At 41.2% G+C, this 23,911-nt stretch overlaps 2 protein-coding genes and 1 pseudogene across 4 annotated transcripts; 2 read left to right on the top strand and 1 right to left on the bottom strand.

Moving 5' to 3' along the window:
• The first annotated feature begins 318 nt into the window (after positions 1–318).
• On the top strand, positions 319–1,211 carry LOC108332637 (uncharacterized; annotated as a pseudogene).
• Positions 1,212–1,847: 636 nt separating this feature from the next.
• On the top strand, positions 1,848–6,394 carry LOC108334195 (uncharacterized). Of its 3 annotated transcripts, none has more exons than XM_052871200.1 (10): positions 1,848–1,865; positions 1,944–2,071; positions 2,200–2,284; positions 2,919–3,407; positions 3,959–4,124; positions 4,438–4,488; positions 4,586–4,768; positions 4,902–4,995; positions 5,113–5,846; positions 5,951–6,394. In XM_052871200.1, exons 4-10 carry the CDS (start codon positions 2,944–2,946, stop codon positions 6,275–6,277), a joined length of 2,019 nt encoding a protein of 672 aa, XP_052727160.1. In that variant the 5' UTR covers positions 1,848–1,865; positions 1,944–2,071; positions 2,200–2,284; positions 2,919–2,943; the 3' UTR covers positions 6,278–6,394. The 3 variants fall into 3 exon arrangements, with proteins under 3 accessions (XP_052727160.1, XP_017425387.2, XP_017425388.2); XM_017569898.2 differs by having other exon boundaries at positions 5,948–6,394; XM_017569899.2 differs by lacking the exon at positions 1,848–1,865 and having other exon boundaries at positions 1,944–2,092; positions 5,948–6,394.
• Positions 6,395–20,546: 14,152 nt separating this feature from the next.
• Positions 20,547–22,032, bottom strand: LOC108332638 (aspartic proteinase CDR1). Its single transcript, XM_017567956.2, has 2 exons — positions 21,435–22,032; positions 20,547–21,283 (listed from the first exon to the last, which is right to left on the bottom strand). Exons 1-2 carry the CDS (start codon positions 22,030–22,032, stop codon positions 20,547–20,549), a joined length of 1,335 nt encoding a protein of 444 aa, XP_017423445.2.
• Positions 22,033–23,911: the final 1,879 nt, after the last annotated feature.

The raw sequence follows: 23,911 nt of genomic DNA, 5'->3' as shown, positions 1-23,911 counted from the left end.
CTATAAATAAAGCGGATAGATTTGATTTAATTTTATAAGATCCTTATTTTATACTTTTTATCAGACGAATTTACTTGTGGATGGAGAAATTAATGAATGAAAAATAAATAATTGTTTTGTCACTTTTAGATTTTTAGACTATTTTAACATTTAAATTTAGGTTTAATAGGTTCAGAAGTCCCTATATTTGCGGGTTAGTTTCAATTGGGTCCTCCAATTTTGGAAGTGATCAATTGAGTCCTTGTTTTGGTAAAATTGAATCAATAATGTCCTTGCCGTTAATTTTAGTAAACAGTGTTAACTTTCTGGCAAAGTGGCATGCTGAGGTGGTTTTTAATTAGCACGTGGCAGTGGAAAAAGCTCTGAAGAACAACTAAAATTACTCAACCTCTTTTCTCTTTCTCTTCCAAACTTCCATAGCCAAAAGCTCTGAAGAACAACCAAAATCTCGTTCAGCACAGATTCTTCCGACTCTTCTTCTCCATCTTCATCTTCCTCTTCCCACAAAGCCCTCTTCATCATTCTCATCTTCATCACTTGCATTGCCTTATCAACATCCTTCGCCTTCGCTTTTCTCTACTTCTCTTCAAAGCCACCAACACCATCAATCTCTTCTCTCCTCGCTCAGCCTCTCTCCAAACTCAACCGCCCCGTTGTCCTTTTAGTTTCCTCAGATGGGTTTCGATTCGGTTACCAATTCAAAGTCCCAACACCCCACATTTCTCGTTTGATCGCTAACGGAACCGAAGCAGAAGCCGGTTTGATTCCGGTTTTTCCGTCTCTCACTTTCCCTAACCATTATTCCATCACCATCGGCCTCTACCCTGCTTACCATGTCATAATCAATAACCACTTCAGCGATCCAGTTTCTGGGGAGGCGTTTTACATGGGAAGCCATGACCCCAAGTGGTGGCTTGGGGAACCCTTGTGGGAAACTATGGTCAACAATGGATTAAAGGCTGCCACTTATTTCTGGCTTGGGTCTGAGGTAAAAAAGGGTCTTTGGACTTGCCCTTTTAATTATTGTCGCCAGTATAATGGATGGTTCTGTTCCGTTTGAGGAAATGGTTGATACGGTTTTGGGGTATTTTGCTTTGCCTGATGACCAGATTCCTGATTTCATGACGCTTTATTTTGAGGACCCTGAAGGGAAAGGGGAAGGGGAGAAGGTTTCGGGAAAGGGGAAGGGGAAACAACGTGTCACGTGTTAATTAAAAGCCACCTCAGCATGCCACTTTGCCAAAAAGTTAACACCGTCTACTAAAATTAACGACAAGGACATTATTGATTCAATTTTACCAAAACAGGGACTCAATTGATCACTTCTAAAATTGGAGGACCCAATTGAAACTAACCCGCAAATATAGAGACTTCCGAACCTATTAAACCTTAAATTTACTTTCGAAGACCAATTCAACATCCAAATCAGACATTATTATTTGATCATTAAACTAAAATATTTAAAATTAATCTGAAATTTTTACACCTTCAGATATTCAATTAAATTTTTCATTCTTTCAAACATTAAATTAGTACACACCCATCATGTTGATCATTTACTCTATTTAATAATTAGTTAAATTAAAAATGTAAAATCTAATACAGTAACAATTAAATAAAAAGTAAATTTGTAAAAAATTGATAAAAAAATATTATAAAAATGTGTTAAAATATGTGACTAATATTTCACTTAGAATAAAACCTTCTCCATCTGCATATAGCAGTAAAGTCACAATCGCGTGTACCCCACGTAAATTCTCACCGAAACAGGAATGAAAGGATTGTTTGTTCTCTGCGGTCAGCTCATCGTATAACCTCATCTTTCACCGTTCATTTTCACGTCCCACAATCTCCTAACTTTCGCGGTACAGATCTTCTCATTCAACCTTCCTTATTCGCCTCTTATATATAAATATCCTTCACAGATTGCTTTTCCTTTTCAGTTGGCCAAATCTGAAGAAGCAACATTACCAGCCGAAGCTAAAGCTCAATCCCTTGAGTTAGTGGCGGATTGTTAGATTTGATTCGAATTCTCGACAAAATTATCGATCCCTCAATCTGGTGTGAACAGGTAGAATCCCAAGATTTGATAGTGAGTTTCTTAAAGTTCGTTCTTTTCATGAATTGTGGAAGATTCGTATTGTGATTCTTTTTGGGATTTGAGTTATTGATCTTCAATGGTGTTTGAGTTGGTTGCAGATCGAGGGCGTGGTCTATTCTATTTGAGTTAAATTTCTGATCGAAGGATCTCATTCTCTGGAGCAATAAAGCGGGAAAATTCTAGGTAAGGTTATTGATTGTGCTTTTTTGTTTTATTTTATTTATAATGCTTACTTTTTTTTTTGGTCTTATGTTGATTACCATTTTGTTATGATTGGATTGGATCTTATGGATACGGAGGTGATGATTGAATATTTAATGATGACCTAGCGTTATTTCTTGTGGATCTTATGGTGTGGTTATTTAGTTTAGCAATTATATGTTCTTAACTGCTTTATTGAGGTAGATAACTGGGTGCGACAATTATTAGATGTTATTTCCTTTTGCAAGTGTATTGTCATGATCTACAAAGCTCTTTGATTTTTGTTAATACATGTAACCCTGATTAACCATTTAGTTTTACGGTATTAAACAGTGCTTTGAAATTGCGGTTTGCTTTGCTATTGTTATGAACGCGTTTCTGCGTAAGTGTAGTTTTTTCTTTTCTTATTTACGGATCATTCATTCATTGTTTGTTTTGTTATATTTCCTTCTTTCTTTTATGAGTATGAATGAATTTGATCATTTAATATGGATGATAAAGTCAAATTGTACTGTCGGCTGCATGTGAATATAAACTTTATCATGCGTATATGCAGCATACTGTTCTGTTTTACAACTGTGGAAGTTATAGCTTATTGTATAAGTTGGATATGCAGCTTCGTGTTCTGTTTTGCCTAAAATATGTGGAAATTTAAGCCATTTGGCCACAAAGAGCAGACTGGTCTTGAAGGCCGCACTGTAGATGTTGGTAATCTTAAAATAAACATTGTTAAGGCCATTGCGGAAGGAGGGTTCTCTTGTGTCTACCTAGCTCGTGATGCTGTACATATGTCAAAGCAATATGCCTTGAAGCACATAATATGCAATGATGAGGAATCACTCGGACTGGTAAAGAAGGAGATATCTGTGCTTAAGATGCTGGTAGGACATCCCAATGTTGTCACACTTCATGCACATGCCATCTTTGATATGGGTAGGACAAAGGAGGCATTCCTTGTGATGGAATTTTGTGAGAAGTCTCTGGTCAATGTGCTGGAGAGCCGCGGAGCTGGTTATTTTGATGAGACACAGGTTCTTTTGATCTTCAGGGATATCTGTAATGCAGTTTTTGCTATGCATTGCCTGTCCCCACCTATTGCACACCGGTAAACAACACCAGCTAAAAGATTTAATGAGTGTTCAAATTTATGATGTTTCTCTTTATATTCTTCTAAGTTGTTTATTTATTTATTTTGTTGCGTCCAATCATTTGAAACATGTAAAGTTTTATGTTCGTATTCTGTTTTTTTTTCTTCTAAATTTCATATTTGTTTTTTTTTTCTATTACGAAACTCTGATGTTGTGTGTCTCTCCCCACGAGTGACTTCTTCAGCATCATTGTTTGCTAATTTTGTTTTTCATTTGTATGGGCTAGATAGTATGCCCATAGCCCCGATGCTTCAGATTTATTTACAGACAACGATATGACTTTTACATCTTCAGACACAAATGCTGTCTTTATGTTCTGTTTTATTAAAATCGTAATTTATTCACATGTGATTTATATGTTTATTTCAACCATTCTATTTCGTGGGACTGACTTTTGTCTTCTTGTTCATAACATCTTTAAAAATGTTTGGCAAATCTAATGGAAGCATAAGTGGTGCTTTTTTTTTTATCATTAATAAACTGCTTTTAATTTTCCTGTGCTTCCTAGGGACTTGAAAGCGGAGAATCTTTTATTAAGTTCAGATGGCTTATGGAAGTTATGTGATTTTGGAAGCACTTCCACAAATCACAAACGTTTTGAAAAGCCAGAAGAAATGGGGATTGAGGAAGACAATATCCGGAAGTATACAACTCCAGCCTACAGGGCCCCTGAGGTAAATTGAGATCTGTCTTCACTAGATAAAATTAGGGTACAACCGAAGGTTGTGGTGAAAGTTCCACCGCCTATGCCAAGTTATGTGTCAGGGTTCTATCCTTGGATTGGCCTTGTGGTGGACACTAGACGGGTTTGATTTGGTTCTTTCTGGGGTTAAGTGTGTACTTATTACCCTGGACACCACTGCTAATGGTTAGGTGTAGGTTGCATGTGTTGTTGTGAGTGATACACAGATGTTTTAGTTTTTGTTGTAACCAAATATTAATTGTCAAGTGTGATAGAAATGTTCATTTTGTTTTGTGCATTTTTAGATGTGGGATCTGTTCCTGAGAGAGGTCATTAATGAGAAGGTAGACATATGGGTAAGTTATGCATGCCTAAAACTCATCGTTTTCAATATATTATTTGCCAAATCATTTTATGCTAATTGAGAAATAATTCTTCTGGTTGAATATTTAGGCTCTTGGATGTCTTCTTTTTCGAATATGCTACTTCAAAAGTGCATTTGATGGGGAATCAAAGCTTCAAGTCTTAAATGGAAACTACCGTATTCCCGATTTACCGAAATACAATTCATCTATCACGGACTTGATAAGAGACATGCTCCAAGCTAGACCAGATGACAGACCAGATATCACGCAGGCAAGCGCTTTGCTTGATTGGCCATTCTTCTCCATCAGTTTAGGTTGGTCATAGATCATCCATCAATAGCATTCATAGGTACTAGAATTAGGGCAATCAATCGCTGACTTTGGATTTTCTACCATGGTGGCAGGTCTGGTTTCGTGTTAACGAGCAACTGCCCATTAATCTACAGAAGTCATTACCTGACAGGCCACCTGAATCACCCTCACCCAACAATCATGAAGGTCATAATGTTACCCTTATGAATTAGAGGCTAAAATTTCTTTGCAGAAGATTGGATTGTAACAACTTCCCGCCTTAATGTTTACTCAGAAAACTGATTTGTTTCTAAATTTTTGTAGGTATCTCAATGCCCTCAAACAGATCACCTCCAATGCCTCGTAGGAACCCGCCTCCTCCGCCTTCATCCGGAGAACCCAAGACTACACCACAGCCATCCCTTGCTTCTAGGGGAGGGGGCAGTGGGGGGCAGCTTGGTGCTTTCTGGTCCAGTCAGCACGCAAAGGATCCACTTGTCACTGAGGACAAGAGCAAGCCAATTTTTGATGAAGAACCATCCAGTCACCATATGCCACTGAAACATGATAGATTTCGTCCTGAAAATGAACAATTAGCCAAAAATGTTAGTACTAGCAAAGTGGTTAATGCACAAACTCATACTGTGAAAAGCAGTACACATGGAAAATTAAACAAGCCTGATACCAAACCCTCGAAGGATTTTGAGATAAACTTATTCCAAGATAAAGATCGAATGGAGAATACGGCTAACTTTCAGAACCAGGCTTTTAACTCTTTTGTTGCTGAATTCGATACCACTAAGCTCAACACTGGACTTAATAACAAATCCGAAAGGGAACAAGCATTAGAGGCTGAAGTGGAGAAACTCAAAGAGCAGCTGAAGGAAGCTAACGTGGAAAAAGCTGAAATAACCTCAAAGTTTGAAAAGCTTTCTGCTATCTGCCGATCCCAGAGGCAAGAATTGCAGGATCTCAAGCAAGCACTGGCAGGTCGGACTCCTTCACCAAGCAGAGAGGGTTTGAAAACCTCTCCTGCAATTACATCATCTGCACCTATGGTAATAAAAATTTGTTTTTTCTCCTCTCATAATTTTTCTTGTCGATTTTGTTTTAGATTGTGTTCCTGGTATATATGCTTATATGTTTTACACTGCGACAGCAGGATAGAACTGAATGGAAAACTCCCAGTTCAGAACCTAAGTCATGGCAAGCTTTTCCTGAGGAACCCCAACAACAGAAGTCCCTTTCAGCAGGAAATACTACCAAATCAGTCAGGACAAATAATGGCAGGCAAAACAAGCAACCTGTTCAACTGGCTACTAATTTTGATTCATGGGGTTTTGGAACTGATAGCTTCAGTGCTGTACCTACTGGCAGCTCACAGATGCAAAGATCTAGCAGTGCCGGAGGTAAGTCTCAGGGCTTTGATGAGGCAAAGACCTTTGAGAGCAAACCAACTTCTCAACCAGCTGGTTGGGCTGGTTTTTAACTGTGGGAAAAGTTCTAAAGGATCTAAACTGTGTGATTGCACCGAGACTTTTATTTTTTTTTTGTCTACACTGAGAAGTAAAATGAATGCAAACCATTATATATTCTGTATTTTAAATTGATGCGGTCGAGTTTGTTTATTTGTTTGTTTGTTTTTTTTTATTTGTGTGTGGATCATGCTTCGAAATGGTACGTTTTTCTTTGGACTAAAACCATTCTCGGGTGACGTTATACTTTTCCATTTTGCAAGATTGCTGCATTACTTTTTATTCTGTGTTATTTGGCCAGTGTCTAATTGGACCAGAGCCCTCTTGTACTCCCACCCATTCATTCAGACTTCAGAGCTCTAATTTAAACGAGTGGTTGCACTACAAAAATGCTACGTTGACGTATTCTCAAACGTTATGTATTTCTACTACATGGATAAATTATAATTATAGTCTTTTAACTTAACTGATTACAGGTTTGTGGTGACTACTGACTTGGATAAGATAGTGTTTCTCTATAAGCTTTCATAAAGAAAAACCAAAATCTATTATAACATAATGCTTTTAATTGTCAATTAGGGTTGCGAACTTGCAAAAAAGTGAGAACAACCGACACATGGTAGCTTGTAAACAAGGGCCACAAAGGTTGCCTTAAAGATTAGGAGCATAAACAATGAATATTGGGGGACCCAATTCTTCTCGTTTTAGTTTTATCTCTTTTCACTTGCTAGATTTTTTCTCGTTTAATTTGTCAAATATGACATTTTTCAAAGGGGTATTTTTATTTTACCCTTTACACTCTCCGAAAAAAAAAAAAATACATCCGAGTGTTTTAACTCCATTGACTTCTTAAAAGCAACTCAAGTTGCCTTGTCAATTCGGTTGGTGTAAAAGGAAATGGAAAATGTTAGACAAAAACCCATTTTATGTAAATACCCTTCCGTTTAAGAATTAATATTTTAGTTGAGTCACTGTCTCATTTATGTTGTTTTGTTTTCTTTTTCTTTGAACAAGACACATTACAATTATATGAAATAAAGAGTTTTTGTGAAATTTTAGTGTCTAGAGAGTTTGATACTCTTAACTTTAGGGTTTTATTGTGTAGAGATGATTCAATGTCACTCTTATCCTTGATGTTTCTAAGATGGTATGTTCTCCATATTCTTCCTCTGATCCATTTTCTTTTTCATTTATACTTTTTGTGTCTCTCTTGTTTTTAACTTTGGCCAAGAGCAACATGGAGAGTTTTTGAAGAATTCTTTGCTTGAAATCCTTACATGTTGATAGATCTTTCCAATACTAAACAGCACTCACTTAGAAAAGAATAAGAGAAGTTGGAAAGAAGAGAGAAGTAGGAGACGTACTGTATCAAGAGAAATCAAAGAGAAAGAGGTTGAGAAAATAAATCGATAAAAGTTATTCTATGTGTTTGGTATTCATATTTAAAATATAAAAATAAATATTCAAATTACTTAAAATGGAGTATATATAGTTAGTTTGTTAGTTAGATAGATAAATAGAAATTGATATAAAAAATCTTAAATTTTCATTCAATTTTTGTGTAAGTGAATTTTCTCACATGAAAAGCAATCTTAATTTTAATTTCATGATTTGGGATATAAAAAAGTTACCTGAAAAAGAAAAAAAAGTGCAACTAAGGTGATGAGAGAATAGTTAATAATCTCTTACAAAAACTCAAGCATTTAATAAGTGCAGTTGGAAAGTCGCAACTTATGGTTGGAATGACATTAATGTAACATCTTTTTTATGCATATCACTAACATAATCTTGAAATTGATTACAATTCCTCATAATTCAGCATAAACTAATTTATAACCACTAAAAGTCATCCAAGTAACATGATAAACGTTGGAACAACTAAATAATTAAGAAGAAATAAGAAAAATATCAAATTTTTTTTTTCTTGTTTTAGTTTTGTAAAAATCTTTCATGAAGAAATTTTATTAGTCACACCGCCGAAATGTCAAAAACCAAGTTATATAGATAGGATATGAGAGAAATTTATTGAAAATGAGAAAATAAATATATAAAGTGTACCATACGGACCGTACGGTCCAAGGAAGATCACGTAGGATCAACCTAACCGGACGGATCCACCATGACCGGCCGATAATTTATTTGGGTTATTAAGACCATGATCAAGGTAAGTAGCGATTAGAGCTATTGGGCTAAAATTGGGCCGTGATTAACTTTTCACTAATCTCAAGCCCATGACAAAAACTATAAATACAGGTCAAAGGTAAGTGGTAGGTACGTTGCATTTACTACACATTTATTACTATTCTATTGAATTGCCGAACGGTTCATATACTGACTTTGGCATCGGAGGATCTTCGACAGGTTTCCTCCCGGACGGAAGAGCAAGACAGCGGAGCTTGGAGCGGGACCGGACGACAAGAAGGCAAAATTGTGAAGGAGTCTGGTGACCCGACCCTATAACCGAAACATTACTTGCAAAATCCAATGGTGACCACGAGAAACATGAGCGTTGATGACCCAGTGGAGAGGATCCAGACGCTATAGTAGAAGATGGAGGAGATGCAGCAGCGCCACGAAGCAGAACTCGTAGCGGTAAGGGCTGAATGCACGACTCGAATTGCCCAGGAGAGGGAGTCAGGAGCAGGAGAGAAGGAGGGAGAGCAGTGCGATAAGGAGCGCGGGAAAGTTGTTGTGGAGGATAAAACCGAGCGTAGCGGTTCACCGGATGAAATGTGGAAGCCCACGGAACCGGAGGTTGAGGGAAGTAAGGTCAAATCCGTACATGCGGAGAATGCCGCGGGGGACAAGCAGTTGGTGGTAAAAACCGAAACCTCGTCAACATTACTCCCCTTCGTCCAGGCAATCATGGACGTCCAAATATCAGAACAGTTCGTCCCGCCCCAGTTTAAGATATACGACGGGACGACGGACCCGGAGGGTTTAAGCCCGAAACTCGCTACCGGAAGACCGTTCAACGGGTGAAGGGTTTAAGCTCGAAACTCGCCTTGCAGTACGTCCTACCTGCTCTCAAGCCCGGACCCTTCAAGGACAGCGTCTGCCGACGAGCACCCAAAACCATGGAAGAGCTGCGAGAGAGGGCGGTCGATGAGATAAGGGTGGAGGAGATGAAACAGTCGTACAAGAAGGAAAATCAGGAGGGCAAAGGAGAGAAAACCGATGGAGGGAAATCGGGCGGTCAGACTGGGATGTCCGGAGGGTTCAAGCAGAGATAACCGCCCCGGGGACCGCGATTCCAACAGTACACCCCTTTGAACGTCTCTCGGGCGAAAATTTTTCAGGAAGCCCTAAGTGCGAAGCTGATTCCATAACCAAAGAGACGACCCACACTGCTAGGGGCAAACGACAACAAACACTGTTTGTACCATAAAAACATGGGCCACACCACGGAAGAGTGCGTGACCCTGAAGGATAAAATAGAAGAACTAATCCGGGCAGGGCAATTAAAGAAGTATGTGAGGATCGACCGTCCCCAAGTACCATTGGATCGACCAAGTCCGCGGCGAACCAGTCCTAGAAGATCGGAAAGACAAGAAAGGTCTCGGCGGGATTGAACGGACCGCCCACGGTCTGAGAGAGGGCGAAGCAAGAGCCGTATAGGAGCCACGACCGTCCTCTATGGGGTCACATCAACACGATATCCGGCAGTTTCGTCGGAGAAGGATCTTCGTCGTCCGCCCGGAAGCGTCATGTACGAGCCCTACGATCCATTCTCGCAGTTGACAAACCCTGGAGGACGATGCCGCCCATTACATTTTCAGACGAAGACTTTCACGCGCCCGACCCTGATCAAGATGATCCAATGGTGATAATAGCGGAGATAGCCCGCTATAGTGTGAGTAAAGTGCTGGTGGACCAGGGAAGTTCGGTAAACATCCTCTATTGGAAAACCTTCCAACAGATGGACATATTGGATGACCTCATTGTCCCGTACAACGAGCAGATTGTGGGTTTCACGGACGAAAGGGTCGACACTAGAGGATATGTAGATTTGCGCATACGGCTGGGGACCGGTCGGGATAGTAAGGAGAATAGAGTTAGATACTTGTTGGTGGAAGCCAACACTTCCTATAACGTACTCTTGGGCCGACCGTGTCTGAATGCGTTCGAGGCAATTGTGTCAACCCCCCACCTCACAATGAAATATCCATCTGGCAAAGGAGCAATGTGCACGGTCCAGGCGGACCAGAAGATAGCCAGAGAATGATATGCAGCGGGTTTGAAACTTTATACTCGCACGATCAAGAGAAGGGCGAGCGGGTTTGAAGTGGTCATGGCGGACCTCGACCCGCGAACGAACATCGAGGACCGGTTGGATCCCCTGGGGAGACACAACCGATCCTGGTAGGAAAAGACGCCTCCCAAACTACCACTATGGCCCGTGGACTAGACCCAGGATTGGAGAAGGAGATCCGGTCTGTTCTGTGGAGGAATTGGGACCTACTCGCATGGACAACTGCCGATATGCCAGGGATCCACCCCTCGGTCATGTCACACAAATTGGCATTGTTTAAGAAGGCGCAATCAGTAGCGCAGAAGAAGCGGCGGATGAGAGAGGAGAAGAGGAAAGCTGTTGAGGAGGAGGTGAGAAAGTTGAAGGAGGCTAGATTTGTCAAGGAGGTGACATATACCACTTGGCTTGCCAATGTGGTCATGGTAAAGATGGCCAGCGGAAAATGGCGCATGTGCACCGACTACACCGACCTGAATAAGGCATGTCCTAAGGATTCTCATCCTTTGCCGAGCATTGACGCGTTGGTAGACGGGGCCTCGGGTCACAAGATGTTAAGCTTCTTGGATGCATACTCTGGGTATAACCAGATACCTATGTACGAACCCGACCGGGAGAAGACAACATTCATCACAGATAGGGCAAAGTTTTGTTATGAAGTTATGCCCTTCGGCTTGAAGAACGCTGGAGCCATGTACCAACGCCTGATGGATAAGATCTTCGCCAAACAGATCGGTCGGTGTATGGACGTGTATGTTGATGACATGGTCGTCGGTTCCTCCGATGACCAGCAACACTTGAAGGACTTGGAAGAGGTCTTCACGCAAGTCCGAAAATTTGGGATGCGGTTAAACCCAGCGAAGTGTACATTCGGGGTGGCTGCCGGGAAGTTTCTCGAGTTTATGCTTACCGCCCAAGGAATCGAGGCTAACCCCGATAAATGTGCGGCCGTGTTGGAAATGCAAAGCCCGGTCACCCTTAAGGAGGTCCAGAGATTGGTCGGCCGACTCATAGCGCTGTCAAGATTCATTCCTAAGTTGGCCGAACGGGTGCGACCAATGTTAAGGAAGATGAGGAAAGGATCCAGCACCATGTGGGATGATGAATGCGAGAAAGCGTTCCACGATGTGAAGACAATCTTGATGAATCCCTCGGTGATGAACCGTCCGAAGCCAGGAGAAGATTTGCAGATCTATCTGGGTGTCTCAGAATCGGCGATCAGTGCCGTTTTGCTCCAAGAGCGACCCGAGCCTAGGCTCGTATACTTCATAAGCCGGACCCTCCAGGAAGTAGAAACACGATATTAGCAAGTGGAGAAGGTGGTCTTTGCCTTGCTGAACGCGTCCAGAAGACTTTGGTCGTATTTCCAGAGTTGCCAGATAGTCGTCCGGACGGACTTCCCTATTTCCAAAATCTTGAGGAAGCCTGACTTGGCAGGATGAATGGTGGGGTGGGTGGTCGAATTGTCTGAGTTCGTTCTACATTACGACCCGAAAGGATCGATTAAGGGCCAACACTTGGCCGATTTTGCAGCCGAGTTGTCCCTAGCGGTCAACGATGAGTGGGACTTGTATGTCGACGACGCATCGGGACGGTCTGTGAGCGGGGCAGATATAGTTCTAGAGGGCCTGAACGGCTTCTTGCTGGAACATTCGTTAATCTTCAAGTTCAGAGCCTCCAATAACCAGGCGGAGTATGAGGCCCTAGTGGCCGGCCTGGAACTAGTAAGGGATATGGGGGCGCAAAAGGTTGTGCGCCGGATGGATTCCAGGCTTGTTGTGGGACAGATGAATGGAGAGTTCCAGGTGAAGGAGGAACAACTCCTCCGGTATTTCCACAAAGCGACTGCCTTGACAAAACTGTTTGATAAGTTCGACATCCGGCACATTCCCTGCGAGGACAACACTTGGGCAGACATGTTATCGAAGCTAAGTTTGGGGAAAGATAAAAGGCAGTTGACGAAAATCATACGCCAGGTATTGCTGCAACCGTCAGTCGAATGCTTGGCGGTGTCAAAGGGTGAAGTCGGGGACTGGCGAACAGAGATTCGAGTAGTAATGGCCCAGCAAGATGCAAGTCAACCGATTAAGCCGGCCGACGCCAAGAAGATTGTCCGCTACCTTTTGGTAGGAGACGACTTATATCAGAGAGGGTTTTCACCCCTCTCCTCAAGTGCCTCGGTAAGGAAGAAGCACAATACGTCATGAACGAGCTCCATAATGGAATCTGTGGATTCCACACCGATCGTCGAGCTCTGAAAGCTTGGGTGTTGCGGGCCGGATACTACTGGCCGATGTTGGGGCGTTTTCGGCAAGTGTACCGAATCGCTTCAAGTAATATAAAATGGTAAGTCCAAGTATCGTTTTCCCAAGAGACTCGTAATACTAGAGAATTGTGCGATTAACAACTCATCCAGACTCAAGAACATAACATCAATTTACAAACAAGTGCAGAAACATAAATTCACACATAATTACAAGGTTGGACTTTGGTATTGAAGGCACTTGGAAATGGAAAAGACTAGAAATGGTGTGAAATGACATTGTTAAGGTTAGTTTTCACCAATGTACTCTTGTGTATGACCAATTTCATCTCCTCTCTATCAATTTACTAAAGTCAATCCACTAAAACACTCTAGCCCTAATCCCTTAGGTGAAAGAGCCTAGGTTTTCCTTATCAAACTCCAATCCCTTGGACAATCTAACAAGCAAACCCGCATTAAAGAGCTAGGATCTTAAGACAACATGTGAATCATCTTCCATCCCTAGAATCAATGAACCACAAGGACTCCTATTTCAGTTCTGGGTTCCATCTTACGTCCCCATAATCCATGAAACCCCAAAATCAAGTCATGAACGTCCCCATTACATGCAAGCTTTAAGATCGGAAACAAGAATACTAGCAATTGATAGAAAAGGCATATATATAATCAAATCATTCAACAAATACACAAGAATTCAGAGGCTACAACTATCCCCAACAAGATGAATCTGGTTCTCCATTTCCATGGAGAACCCTAAAGCTTACAAACATGGAAGATGGAAGAAGAAGGAGACCCAAAGGAAGAGGAGGAGATGTTCCCACAAGCTCCTCGCGCCCTCCATGAGCTCCAGACGTGAAATCGCACCTCCAAAGAACCAAAGACCCAAAACCCCTTCGCGTTTTAGGGTTAAATAAGCTTTGTTAGACACATCAGCAAAAGTCGCGCCCGGCGCCCTCTAAGTCGCGCCCGGGCGCGAGCCTCTCTGGACAAGTCACGCCCGGGCGCCCTCTCTGTCACGCCCGGGCGTGAAACTCTCTGGAAAAATCAAAAATCGCGCCCGGCGCCTCTCTGTCGCGCCCGGGCGCTGACCATCTGGAAAAGTCGCGCATGTGCGAGCATCCACTGATCTCTTCATTGGACGAGCGTCCTCTTCTGCCTGGCTGGACGAGCGTCCTCTTCTGCCTGGCTGGACGAACGTCCTCTTCTGAACAAGCGTCCTCTTCTGCCTGGCTGGACGAGCGTCCTCTTTTGCCTCGCTGGACGGGCGTCCACTTCTGCTTGCAGGACGAGCGTCCACTTCTGCTCGCTGGACGAGCGTCCACTACGCTCTGAGCGAGCGTACTCTCTGTCGTCCACAGGGTGACAAGTGTTCGTTTGCTTGTCGACGAGCGTTTCTGCATGTGCTTGCTTTGGTTCAGCTCTATACATTGTTGGAGACTCTTCCAAGCTCATTATTAGCTACAAAATAAGGGATTATTGATGAAATTACATCAAAGTAGCCAAAAACGCAATTATTTAGAAAACAAGACAAAAGAAGAGGATTTAACAAGTTATAAGTTAGAAAGGAGTTGATTTTGCTACTAAATTGATGCTTAAATAATGGTAAAAATTAGCATTATCAGCCGACCATGGAGGAGGACACTAGGTCCTTCGCTTAGAAGTGTCTCAGCTGCCAAGCCCACGCCAACAACACACACGCACTACCGCACACCTTGCACACCATGACGTCGCCCTGGCCGTTCGCTCAATGGGGGATGGACATAGTCGGTCCGTTCCCCGTGGGCTGGGCGCAAAAGAAGTTCCTCTTGGTAGAGATCGACTATTTCACCAAGTGGGTGGAGGCTAAACCCTTGGCGACCATCACGACATCGCAGGTACAAAAATTCTGCTGGAAACTGGAGTGTTGATTCGGTCTTTCGCGGACAATCGTTACGGACAACGGACGACAGTTCGTTGATAAAAAGTTGGCAGAATTTTACAAGGGTTTGGGGATCAAGCACGTTATCAGTTCGGTGGAGCATCCTCAAACGAACGATCAGGTGGAAGCCGTGAACAAGACCATCGTGGCCGAACTGAAGAAGCGATTAGGTGGGCGGAAGGGAGCGTGGGTTGACGAGCTCCCGGAAGTTTTATGGGCTTATCGATGTACCCCGCACGGGACAAATGGAGAGACACCTTTCAACTTGACATATGGCACTAACGCCATGCTGCCGGTCGAGTTGGGAGAGCCCTCTCTACGGCGCCGGATGGAAGACCTTCAGTTGAACGATGAGGAGTTAAGGGTGGAACTTGACTCCCTGGAAGAGCGAAGAGATCGGGCGGTTTTAAGGGCTGAAGCGTGCAAACGAATGGTAGAAAGAAAATACAACTCGAAAGTCCGACCTAGGAACTTTCAGGAGGGCGATTTAGTGTGGAGAAAGATTGGAGAAGCTCGGCGGACGACAACTCACGGCAAGCTCACAGCCAAATGGGAAGAACCTTTTCGAATTTCAGAGGCCCTAGGAAACAAGCTTACAGGCTCTCGTATCCAGACGGACACCCCATTCAAAACACTTGGAATGCCACCCACCTCAAATTTTATTTCAGTTAATAGTCATTTCTGATTATACATTTTTCTTGAAATGATTAATACAATGACATGGCGTCTCACTTTTGGAAAAAATCTCTATGATAAAGACATAATCCGACGAGCGCTTAATAAAAAAGAAATCCAGGTTGATGAACAGCGAGTTCCAAAAGGAACCACTGTTAACCTGGCCGGGTGGTGAACGGCGAGTTCTTCCCATAGAACCACTGCCGCCTGGATCATGCAAAAGTCCAGGTTGATGAACGACGAGTTCCAAAAGGAACCATTGTCAACCTGGCCGGACGATGAACGACGAGTTCTTCCCATAAAACCACTACCGCTCGGAATGTGCAAAAGTCCATGTTGATGAACGGCGAGTTCCAAATGGAACCATTGTCAACCTGGTCGGACGGTGAACGACGAGTTCCTCCCATAGAACCACTGTCGCCCGGATTGTGCAAAAGCCCAAGTTGATGAACGACGAAGTTTCAAATGGAACCACTGTCAACTGGGCTGAAAGGTGAATGAAAAGTTCCTCCTAAAAGAACAAGCTATCAACGAAAATAGCAAGATGATAAAATCAAACGACCAGCCGAAAAATAATGATAACTTAAGCGAATCGGAAAAAAAAAATTGTATTAATGCATATGGGGGTATACAAAAAGCCAATAGTCGGCCGGTAAAGCCAACACCTAAAACACGTTAAGATGTTGGCCGCCCGGCCACACGTATGATTACATCAAAAAATTTAAAACAAAAAACAAAACCCCTAACATAAAAAACCCTAGTCAGCCAAACGGCCGTCATCATTGCCCGCAGCGTCATTAACCTCTTGGGCTTCATCAACATCTTCAATCTCAACCTCCTTCTCCGTAGCCTCAGCGTTCGGAGGAATCTCCAACTCCAGTGGAGTCTCATCGGCGGCCGCTGACTCGAGTGGGACCAAGACCCCATCAAACACATCCTTTTCTATGTCGAAACCCAAGGCAAACGACTCCTTGACCCCCAATAGCACGGACGCTTGGCGGAGAGCTTTGTTGAAATCCTTCTCGTGCTCGAACACGATACCCGCCTCCAACTCGGATATCTTCTCTTTGGCTTTCGCCAAATCGTCCGCCAGCGCTCGGTTCTTCTGAAGGAGTCCGTTCTCCGCTCTTTTTTGGCTAGAAACTACCACCTTTAGCTGCCCACACTCATCCACCAACCGGTCATAGTTCGCCCGGGCGTCGAGGAGCCGATCGGCGATATCCGATAGTTTCTCCTTGGCCTCATCAAGCTCGACTTGAAGCTCGTCATTTTTCTTATCAGACTCATCTTGAGCCAAGAGCACCTCCTCCATTGCTGCCCGAAGATCCTTAGAAACCTTCTTCTCGGCCAGCAGTTCGGCCCGGACATCCCCAACTCCTCTACGATCAGCGTATTCCCTAAGGTACCAAGCTAGAGAAGCCGTCCTTGTAGACATCTCTAGCATCGCGTTAGTCAACTCGGACTCCGATAACGACTTGATCAACGCCCGGTGCATAGAGCTCATATGAAAATTTGTTCGTTTGCTTATGTTGAACGCAGGGCTGAATACCCCATCCGGAAGTGGCCGGGAGGAGGACCCCTCTTTCCCTTTATGCCCCTTCTTGGAAGCAGATCGGGAGGAGGACCCTTCTTTCTCTTTGCGCCCTTTCTTGGAGGCAACTTTTTCCTCCTCTCTGTGCCCCTTCCTCTTCCTGACAAAGGGCTAGGCGGAGGTGGTGGCCGCCTCAGATGAAGGATCTAGGAAGACAACTAGAGGGTTCTGGTGGGATAGTTTCCGCAACAATAGTGACGACCAGGGGAACCACGACATTAACAGTCGAAGAAGCCTTGGAGTCGGACGGGGGAACAACCGATATCCGGTTGGTAGAAGAGGCGCGTTTGATGGTCGGGGGACGGAGAGCGGTTAGGGCGACCCGTTCCCAACCGCTTGAGGAGCTAGATCTGGTTCCTTTCCTCGAAGCCATGAAGTTGGATTTGCGGGGAGGAGGGGCAGACATGATATATGACAAACACACAAAAATTCAGCTAAGTTAACATCGACTTATTAAAAAAGACAAACCCAAAATAAAATACCATACCGAATGCCATTCGTTCGCAATCCTCATGACGAAGGCATTTGACTAAGCCGCGGGCAAAAAGACGGCGGGGAGAGCTTTGATGGTTCGCACGACTTCCAAGTCGATCGGGTTTAGTACGCCAATTGGGCAGGCCTTTAATTTCTTGGGGTTCCTTGTCCAATAAAAGGGGAACAAGGGATTCCCTGCCGCATCATGAAACTCATGACGGCCGACCTCGTCAATAATGATCTTGAAAAACTGATTCTTGAAATTCTTGTATGAGTCAGAGTACGGACGGAAGAGGGTCCTCTCTTTGATGGATGTCAAAGAAACCCAACCCCCATTGGGGAGCGGACGAATGTCGAAGTAATGAAAGAAAATCGGGATCGTCGGGGTTATCCCAATAGCCGAACACATCGCCGTAAACGCCTGGACGGCCGCCCATGCATTTGGATGTAGTTGAGCAGGAACAGCGTTCAACTCCCGGAGAACGGCCATTTGAAACATGGTGAAAGGTACCCGGATGCAGAGTTGATCGAAAAAATTGACGTATATGAAAAAGAAATCATCCGGACTTGACCCCTTCCCATGATTAACCCGCTCGTTCCTCCTGCTTAGTCCCGCCCGTATCAATCGGGAATCCTCCACGTCTTTGACAATGTAGAGCTGGCCGATTCTCCACGCTAACGCCTTCTTAGTACCATACTCTAATGCGAACAAACTGGCATCGTGCGGTGCCCAGTCGTACCCCGGAATAACGGTCACGTCACCGGCCGGCTCCAATGGCGCGTCATCTACGAGAATACCACCCTTGAGAAGATGGATGGGTATCTCGAAGATAATCCTTTTATCCACATACGAGGGCGAGTTAGGCTCCAGCGACTGATCCTCATTATGTACAGGAGAGCTTAACCCCGGTGACCGGTCGAACTCTTCCAAAAAGGAGGACGACACCGAGCTCGGAGAAGAACCACGCTCGCCATCACCACCTGTCGATCCCCCGCCACTTCTGCCCGACGACTCCAAAGAAGACTCAACATGGACGATTGCCATTTATTACCTGAGGGAAAAAGAATACTCTGAAGACGGAAGAAAAAGAAGAAAGAGTGAAAATGACAACGTTCCCACCCTCCTATTTATAGGAAAAATTTTGTAACCGTCAGTGCATCTTCACTGTCAAAAAATTACCACGATCAACGGTCCGGATGCGAAGATGCCTCAACTTCCACCATCATGCGCACGACACGTGTTTTCCCGCCCAAACCCATTTTCGAAAATTGGAGGGCGGCAGGATTCCAACAGCTTGGAACCGGTAGTCACATGGCGCACTCACCAACACAAATCCTCGGCCAAAGACGAACGGTCCGCAATAGGAACTCCCATACCTGCAACCAACATATTAGTCAGCTTTCAACCCAACGTCCACTGCGTGCACTAGGGCTTGGGGGGCTTGTGTACCATACGGACTAGACGGTCCAAGGAAGACCATGTAGGGTCAACCTAACCGGACGGATCCCCTAGGACCGGCCGATAGTTTATCTGTGTTATTAAGACCATGATCAAGGTAAGTAGCGATTAGAGCTATTGGGCTAAAATTGGACCGTGATTAACTTTTCACTAATCCCAAGCCTATGACAAAAACTATAAATACAGGTCAAAGGTAAGTGGTAGGTACGTTGCATTTACTGCACATTTATTACTGTTCTATTGAATTGCCGAATGGTTCATATACTGACTTTGACATCGGAGGATTACTGTTCTATTGAATTGCCGAATGGTTCATATACTGACTTTCCCGGACGAAAGAACAAGACAACAGAGCTTGGAACGGGACCGGACGAAAGAAAACAAAATTGTGAAGGAGTTTGGTGACCCGACCTCATAATCGAAACATAAAGTATGAGAAAATAAAAAAATAAGTAAAAAGATTACTTTTTAAGAGAGATTGAGAAGAGAATTAAAAGTTGAAGATAAAAGATAAGTATTTCTAATTAGATTAAAATAAGGGTTAAAGCTTCTTTGAAAATCATTTTTGAACATTAAAACATAGATTTTGTATTAGAACTTTGACTGTTTTGAAGGTGTGTATACTCTCTTCTTTTTTTTATTCTTAAAAACCTTTTTTAGGTAATAATTCTTCTTTATACTTATCTTTTGGGATTCTTTCACAAAGGTGGCTTGCTCTTAATCCTTTCATTTTCTTAATTTTCATTTTTGCAATCTACTCTTGTTTCTACCTTTTATTTTTATGTTTTAGATGAATTTTTTTTATCATACACAAGCTTCCATCATTCAAACTCTTTTTTATCATGGAGTTTGACTTCTTCAATACTTTTCATGCTATGAGAATTACATCATTTTGGTGCATTTAGGGTTTATTTGGATTCTTTTTAAGATTGTCATATTAAGATAGAAGGTAGTTGTATGCCTTTTCAATGTAAAAGAAATCATAGCCTATTAGAATCAAAATTAAATAAATGAGGTTGACTTATAACTTCTTTAAAATGTAAAATGGATATTTATCTCTTATTCAAATATATATATATATATATATATATATATATATATATAGTATATTTATGTATCAATTGAAAAAAGACTTTACATAACATATTGAAAAAACATAAATTTTCCCAGACATAAAAAAAGTATTTTTTCCAAAACATAAAAAGTCTTTTGAAAAACATATATGTAAAGACTTTACATATATGTAAAGTCTTTTGGAAAACATATTTTTTTTCAAGACATATCAATTGAAAAAAGACTTTACATAAATTAATAAACACCATATATATATATATATATATATATATATATATAATATATATATATATATAATATATTTTCCAACATTTTTATATAATAATAATAAACTAACAAAAAAAATAATATGTATGCTCCATCAATATGTTTTGTCAAAATACCTTTTCTATATACACAATGAGCTGCAAATTTTTTTCAAACACTAACTACTACATTTTCATATCATAAACAAAATTAATTTCTCATGCATACCACCAAATTATAATTGGAAACTCAATTCAAAATATCGGAACATATAGGGTATAAGCTTATTATATATAAAGTCATTTATTCAACGTAGAAGTGAGACATTGAGACATTACATCTTGGTGCAATCAGTGGGCTTAAAGGAGACAGTTTTCCTCAGCAAATCATAACCAACTAAGTAGTTCATCTGTGCTAAGTTACCAAAGATGGAACCAGTTGCCACTGGGGCAAAAGCAAAGCACAAAACATCATCAGACACACTAACAAAAGTGTTCAAAGAATCCAACACAACATCCGCACCACTAAAATGTGCAACAATAGGTGGAGCCTCAACTGCATTATGTCCTCCAGAGTTGTAACAAAGGCTTAGAATTTGGTCTGTGATATTCACTCGTTCTAGGTTGATGTTAGCAGCCACTTCTGACTCCAATTTGGCATAAAATTTTTCTGGCAAAATTGTGAGAGTTGTTCCTGAATCGATTATAATGTTACCCTTTTCATCATCTGACAATGAATCATCCACAAACTCAATCCTTTTGGACCCCACACTCATCCCCTCCAATCTAAGGTAATAGAATGTATCAACAGAACCAGGTATGATTGGTGTAGAAACTGTTCCTGGGCCACCCACAACAGCATTTTCTCCAAAATTTAATTTACTTGAGCTTTTGGGATGAAACAATGGCACCAAGCAATAGGAGAATTTGAAATCAATTGAAGGACCTATCTGGGAGACAAGTGAGACATGACCACCTCCTAAACCAACTATGCCAGACCCTTCACTGTCAAATGTACCAGCATTGTTCACACCACAACCAATGGGAATACTGGGAAATGCAACTGAGGAATCTGATAACAAACATAAAAAACAAATGACCAACAATTATCTGAAAACATTAACAATAACAAACAAATCAACTCTTACAAACTCTAACTTCTCAAAACATTATCTGATGACAAACTCATCAGATAATGACCTAAAATTGTACATTTTGATTACCTGTATTAGAACCCAAAGTGAGTGTGTCAAAGGCAAGATTTCCTTGAGAATGAGATCCATCACCGTAGGATATGGTATACTGGCAATTGGGTTGAGCATCAGATAAGCAATAAGTTTGACCCAGAGTCTGACACACCGTGGAGTAGCAAGAGACAGGTTCGTATGTTTTGGATTTGGAAGGGTCAAACAATGGACTGGTTTGGTTGTAACACTGTTCACAAGGCTTGCACTGTGACCAAATGAGATCACTACCGGTGTCAGCAATGCCCATCAGTTCAAACGGTGGTGTTCCGATGGAGTACTTCACAAGGTACTCTCCCTGGTTGGAGATTATCACAGACTGTGGTGTGTTTTTGGTAGCTTTTGGTTTTGCGTAGAAGTGATTAACACGGTCCAAAGCACGGTGGAAAGAGGTGTTGAGTTTCTGAAAAAGGGTTTTGGTGGGATTGTAGAATGGAGATTTTGAAGAGTCTCTGTGAATCAGTTCAACAGTGAAACCTCCTTTGAGTGGTTCAGTGAGAGACCTTGCATAAAAGCAAGTGGTTGAGAATTTGAGCAAGAGAAAAAAGATGAAGAAAATGCAAGAATGAAGGGCCATCTTTGTGTGATGAATGCAACTATATGGATGGATTTAGAAGAGCACTGTATATATAAAGGTTCTGGAGAGTATTGATTGTAGAAGAAAATCCCTTTGAATTCCATTGAACTGTTATAATTTAATAAAAACAATAATTTTTATTCAATGCATGGATGCTACAAAATGATAATTGAAGATTTTTTGTCCAATTGTTAAATTTGCATATCACAGTTTATAATATGAGAAATAATTTACACTACCCTTTAATCATCTCCGCTCACTCACTTGAAAGTCATTTAATTCTTTTTTAGGTTATACTTAATGAGTTTGAAAAACTAACATGCACATGATATCCTTTTGTATTCTTCATTTTCGTCTCAACTTCTTTTAAGTTCATAATTTAGTTTGGGAAGAAAAAAACTGAACTAAATTGAACTTAAAACTGAACTGTTTTAAGAGATTCGAGAAGAAACTTAAATTATTTGTTTTAAGAGCTAGAGAGGTTGAAGTAAAAATATTTAAAAGTAAAATACTTAAATAATTTGATGGATATGATAAATGAAAAAGGTTTTAATAAATAAAACTGAACTGAATTGAAAACATTCTTGAAAATTTATCTGAACTATTTTAAGAGATTTGAGATCAAGAAATTTCAGCAGAAAGACAGGTTCTTTGTTTTAAAAGATAGAAAGGTCAAAGTGAATAGATTTATAAGTAAAGTATGTAAATAATTTTATAAAAATGATAGATAAAAAACTATTTTAATAGATAAAATTTTAGATTATAATTTTACTTTTATGATTAAAATTAATATAAAATAAAATTTAATTATTATTATAGTTGTTATATTATTATTAGTATTATTATTAATATTTAATAATAAGGATGGTTATTATTATTAATTAATAATAATAATTATTAATAATAGTTTTTGTGAAACTCCAGAAAATGGTATTTTAGAAATGGTGATAGTCTAAAAATAGTGAGACTCGATTATTTTAATACTAAACGATTTTATTACAAATAGTTTTGTTATAAGCGAGTTTCATTATTTTAAAACGTACCAAGGTACCAACTCTCTAGAAAACACTTTTCTAGAGTTCTCTACCTTCTCTCTAAGAGTTCTTGATCTCAAGTCGTCTGTTCAACGACCAGGAAGTGTCTAGGCGATCCTGGTGTTGAGGACTACAATTCCTACCGATCAATTTTCTGTTTTGAGCCGGTAAGTTATTTCCCATCTTTTTCCGTACGTTCTTGGACTGTGATCATGCAACGATTCCTGTTTGCATGTATCTGGTTGTTTTCTCTTCAATTTCTAGCTCAATTTAGGTTCTAAGGTTGGTTTCCTATCACCAATTGGTGAGTTTTAGGTTTTTGTAGAGTTTCCTTGCGACGCAAGCTTCTGTTGGGGTTTCTGTGAGCTGTGCTGCGTTTCTCTAAGGTAAGGGAAGCTAGAATTTCTTTAGTTAGTAATTAATTGTGTATGTTTGGTATTGTATGAGTTCTAAACTGATTTAGCTAGATTCATGATATTTGGGTATATGGAAAATAAGATGTTGTGTTAGTAGTAAGTGGGTGAAATGTATGTTTGGTATGTTGATGGAGGTGTTCGTGTGCAAAAATATGTTGTATGTATGTTGGTGATGTTGTAATTTATGTTGATGAGTTGAATTATACAAATTGGACTATTATAAGAAAAGAGTAACCTTTGTTATTGTGTTGGTAGTAGAAAATGGAAGTTTAAGGTAGGGAAATGGTGAGAAAGGTTTGTTGATCTGGTTTGGTGTAGTTGAGATGGTTTATAAATTGGTTGAGTTTGTTTTAACACTTGGAAATGTTGGAGAATTGATTTAGTAGTGTGTTGTGATAATGAGGTAGAGATTTCTTGGTGTAGAACCCA

The sequence above is a fragment of the Vigna angularis genome, chromosome 11 (assembly GCF_016808095.1).
Source record: "Vigna angularis cultivar LongXiaoDou No.4 chromosome 11, ASM1680809v1, whole genome shotgun sequence".
In the NCBI taxonomy this organism is placed as follows: domain Eukaryota; kingdom Viridiplantae; phylum Streptophyta; class Magnoliopsida; order Fabales; family Fabaceae; genus Vigna; species Vigna angularis.
This window is presented reverse-complemented; position numbering and strand designations above follow the sequence as displayed.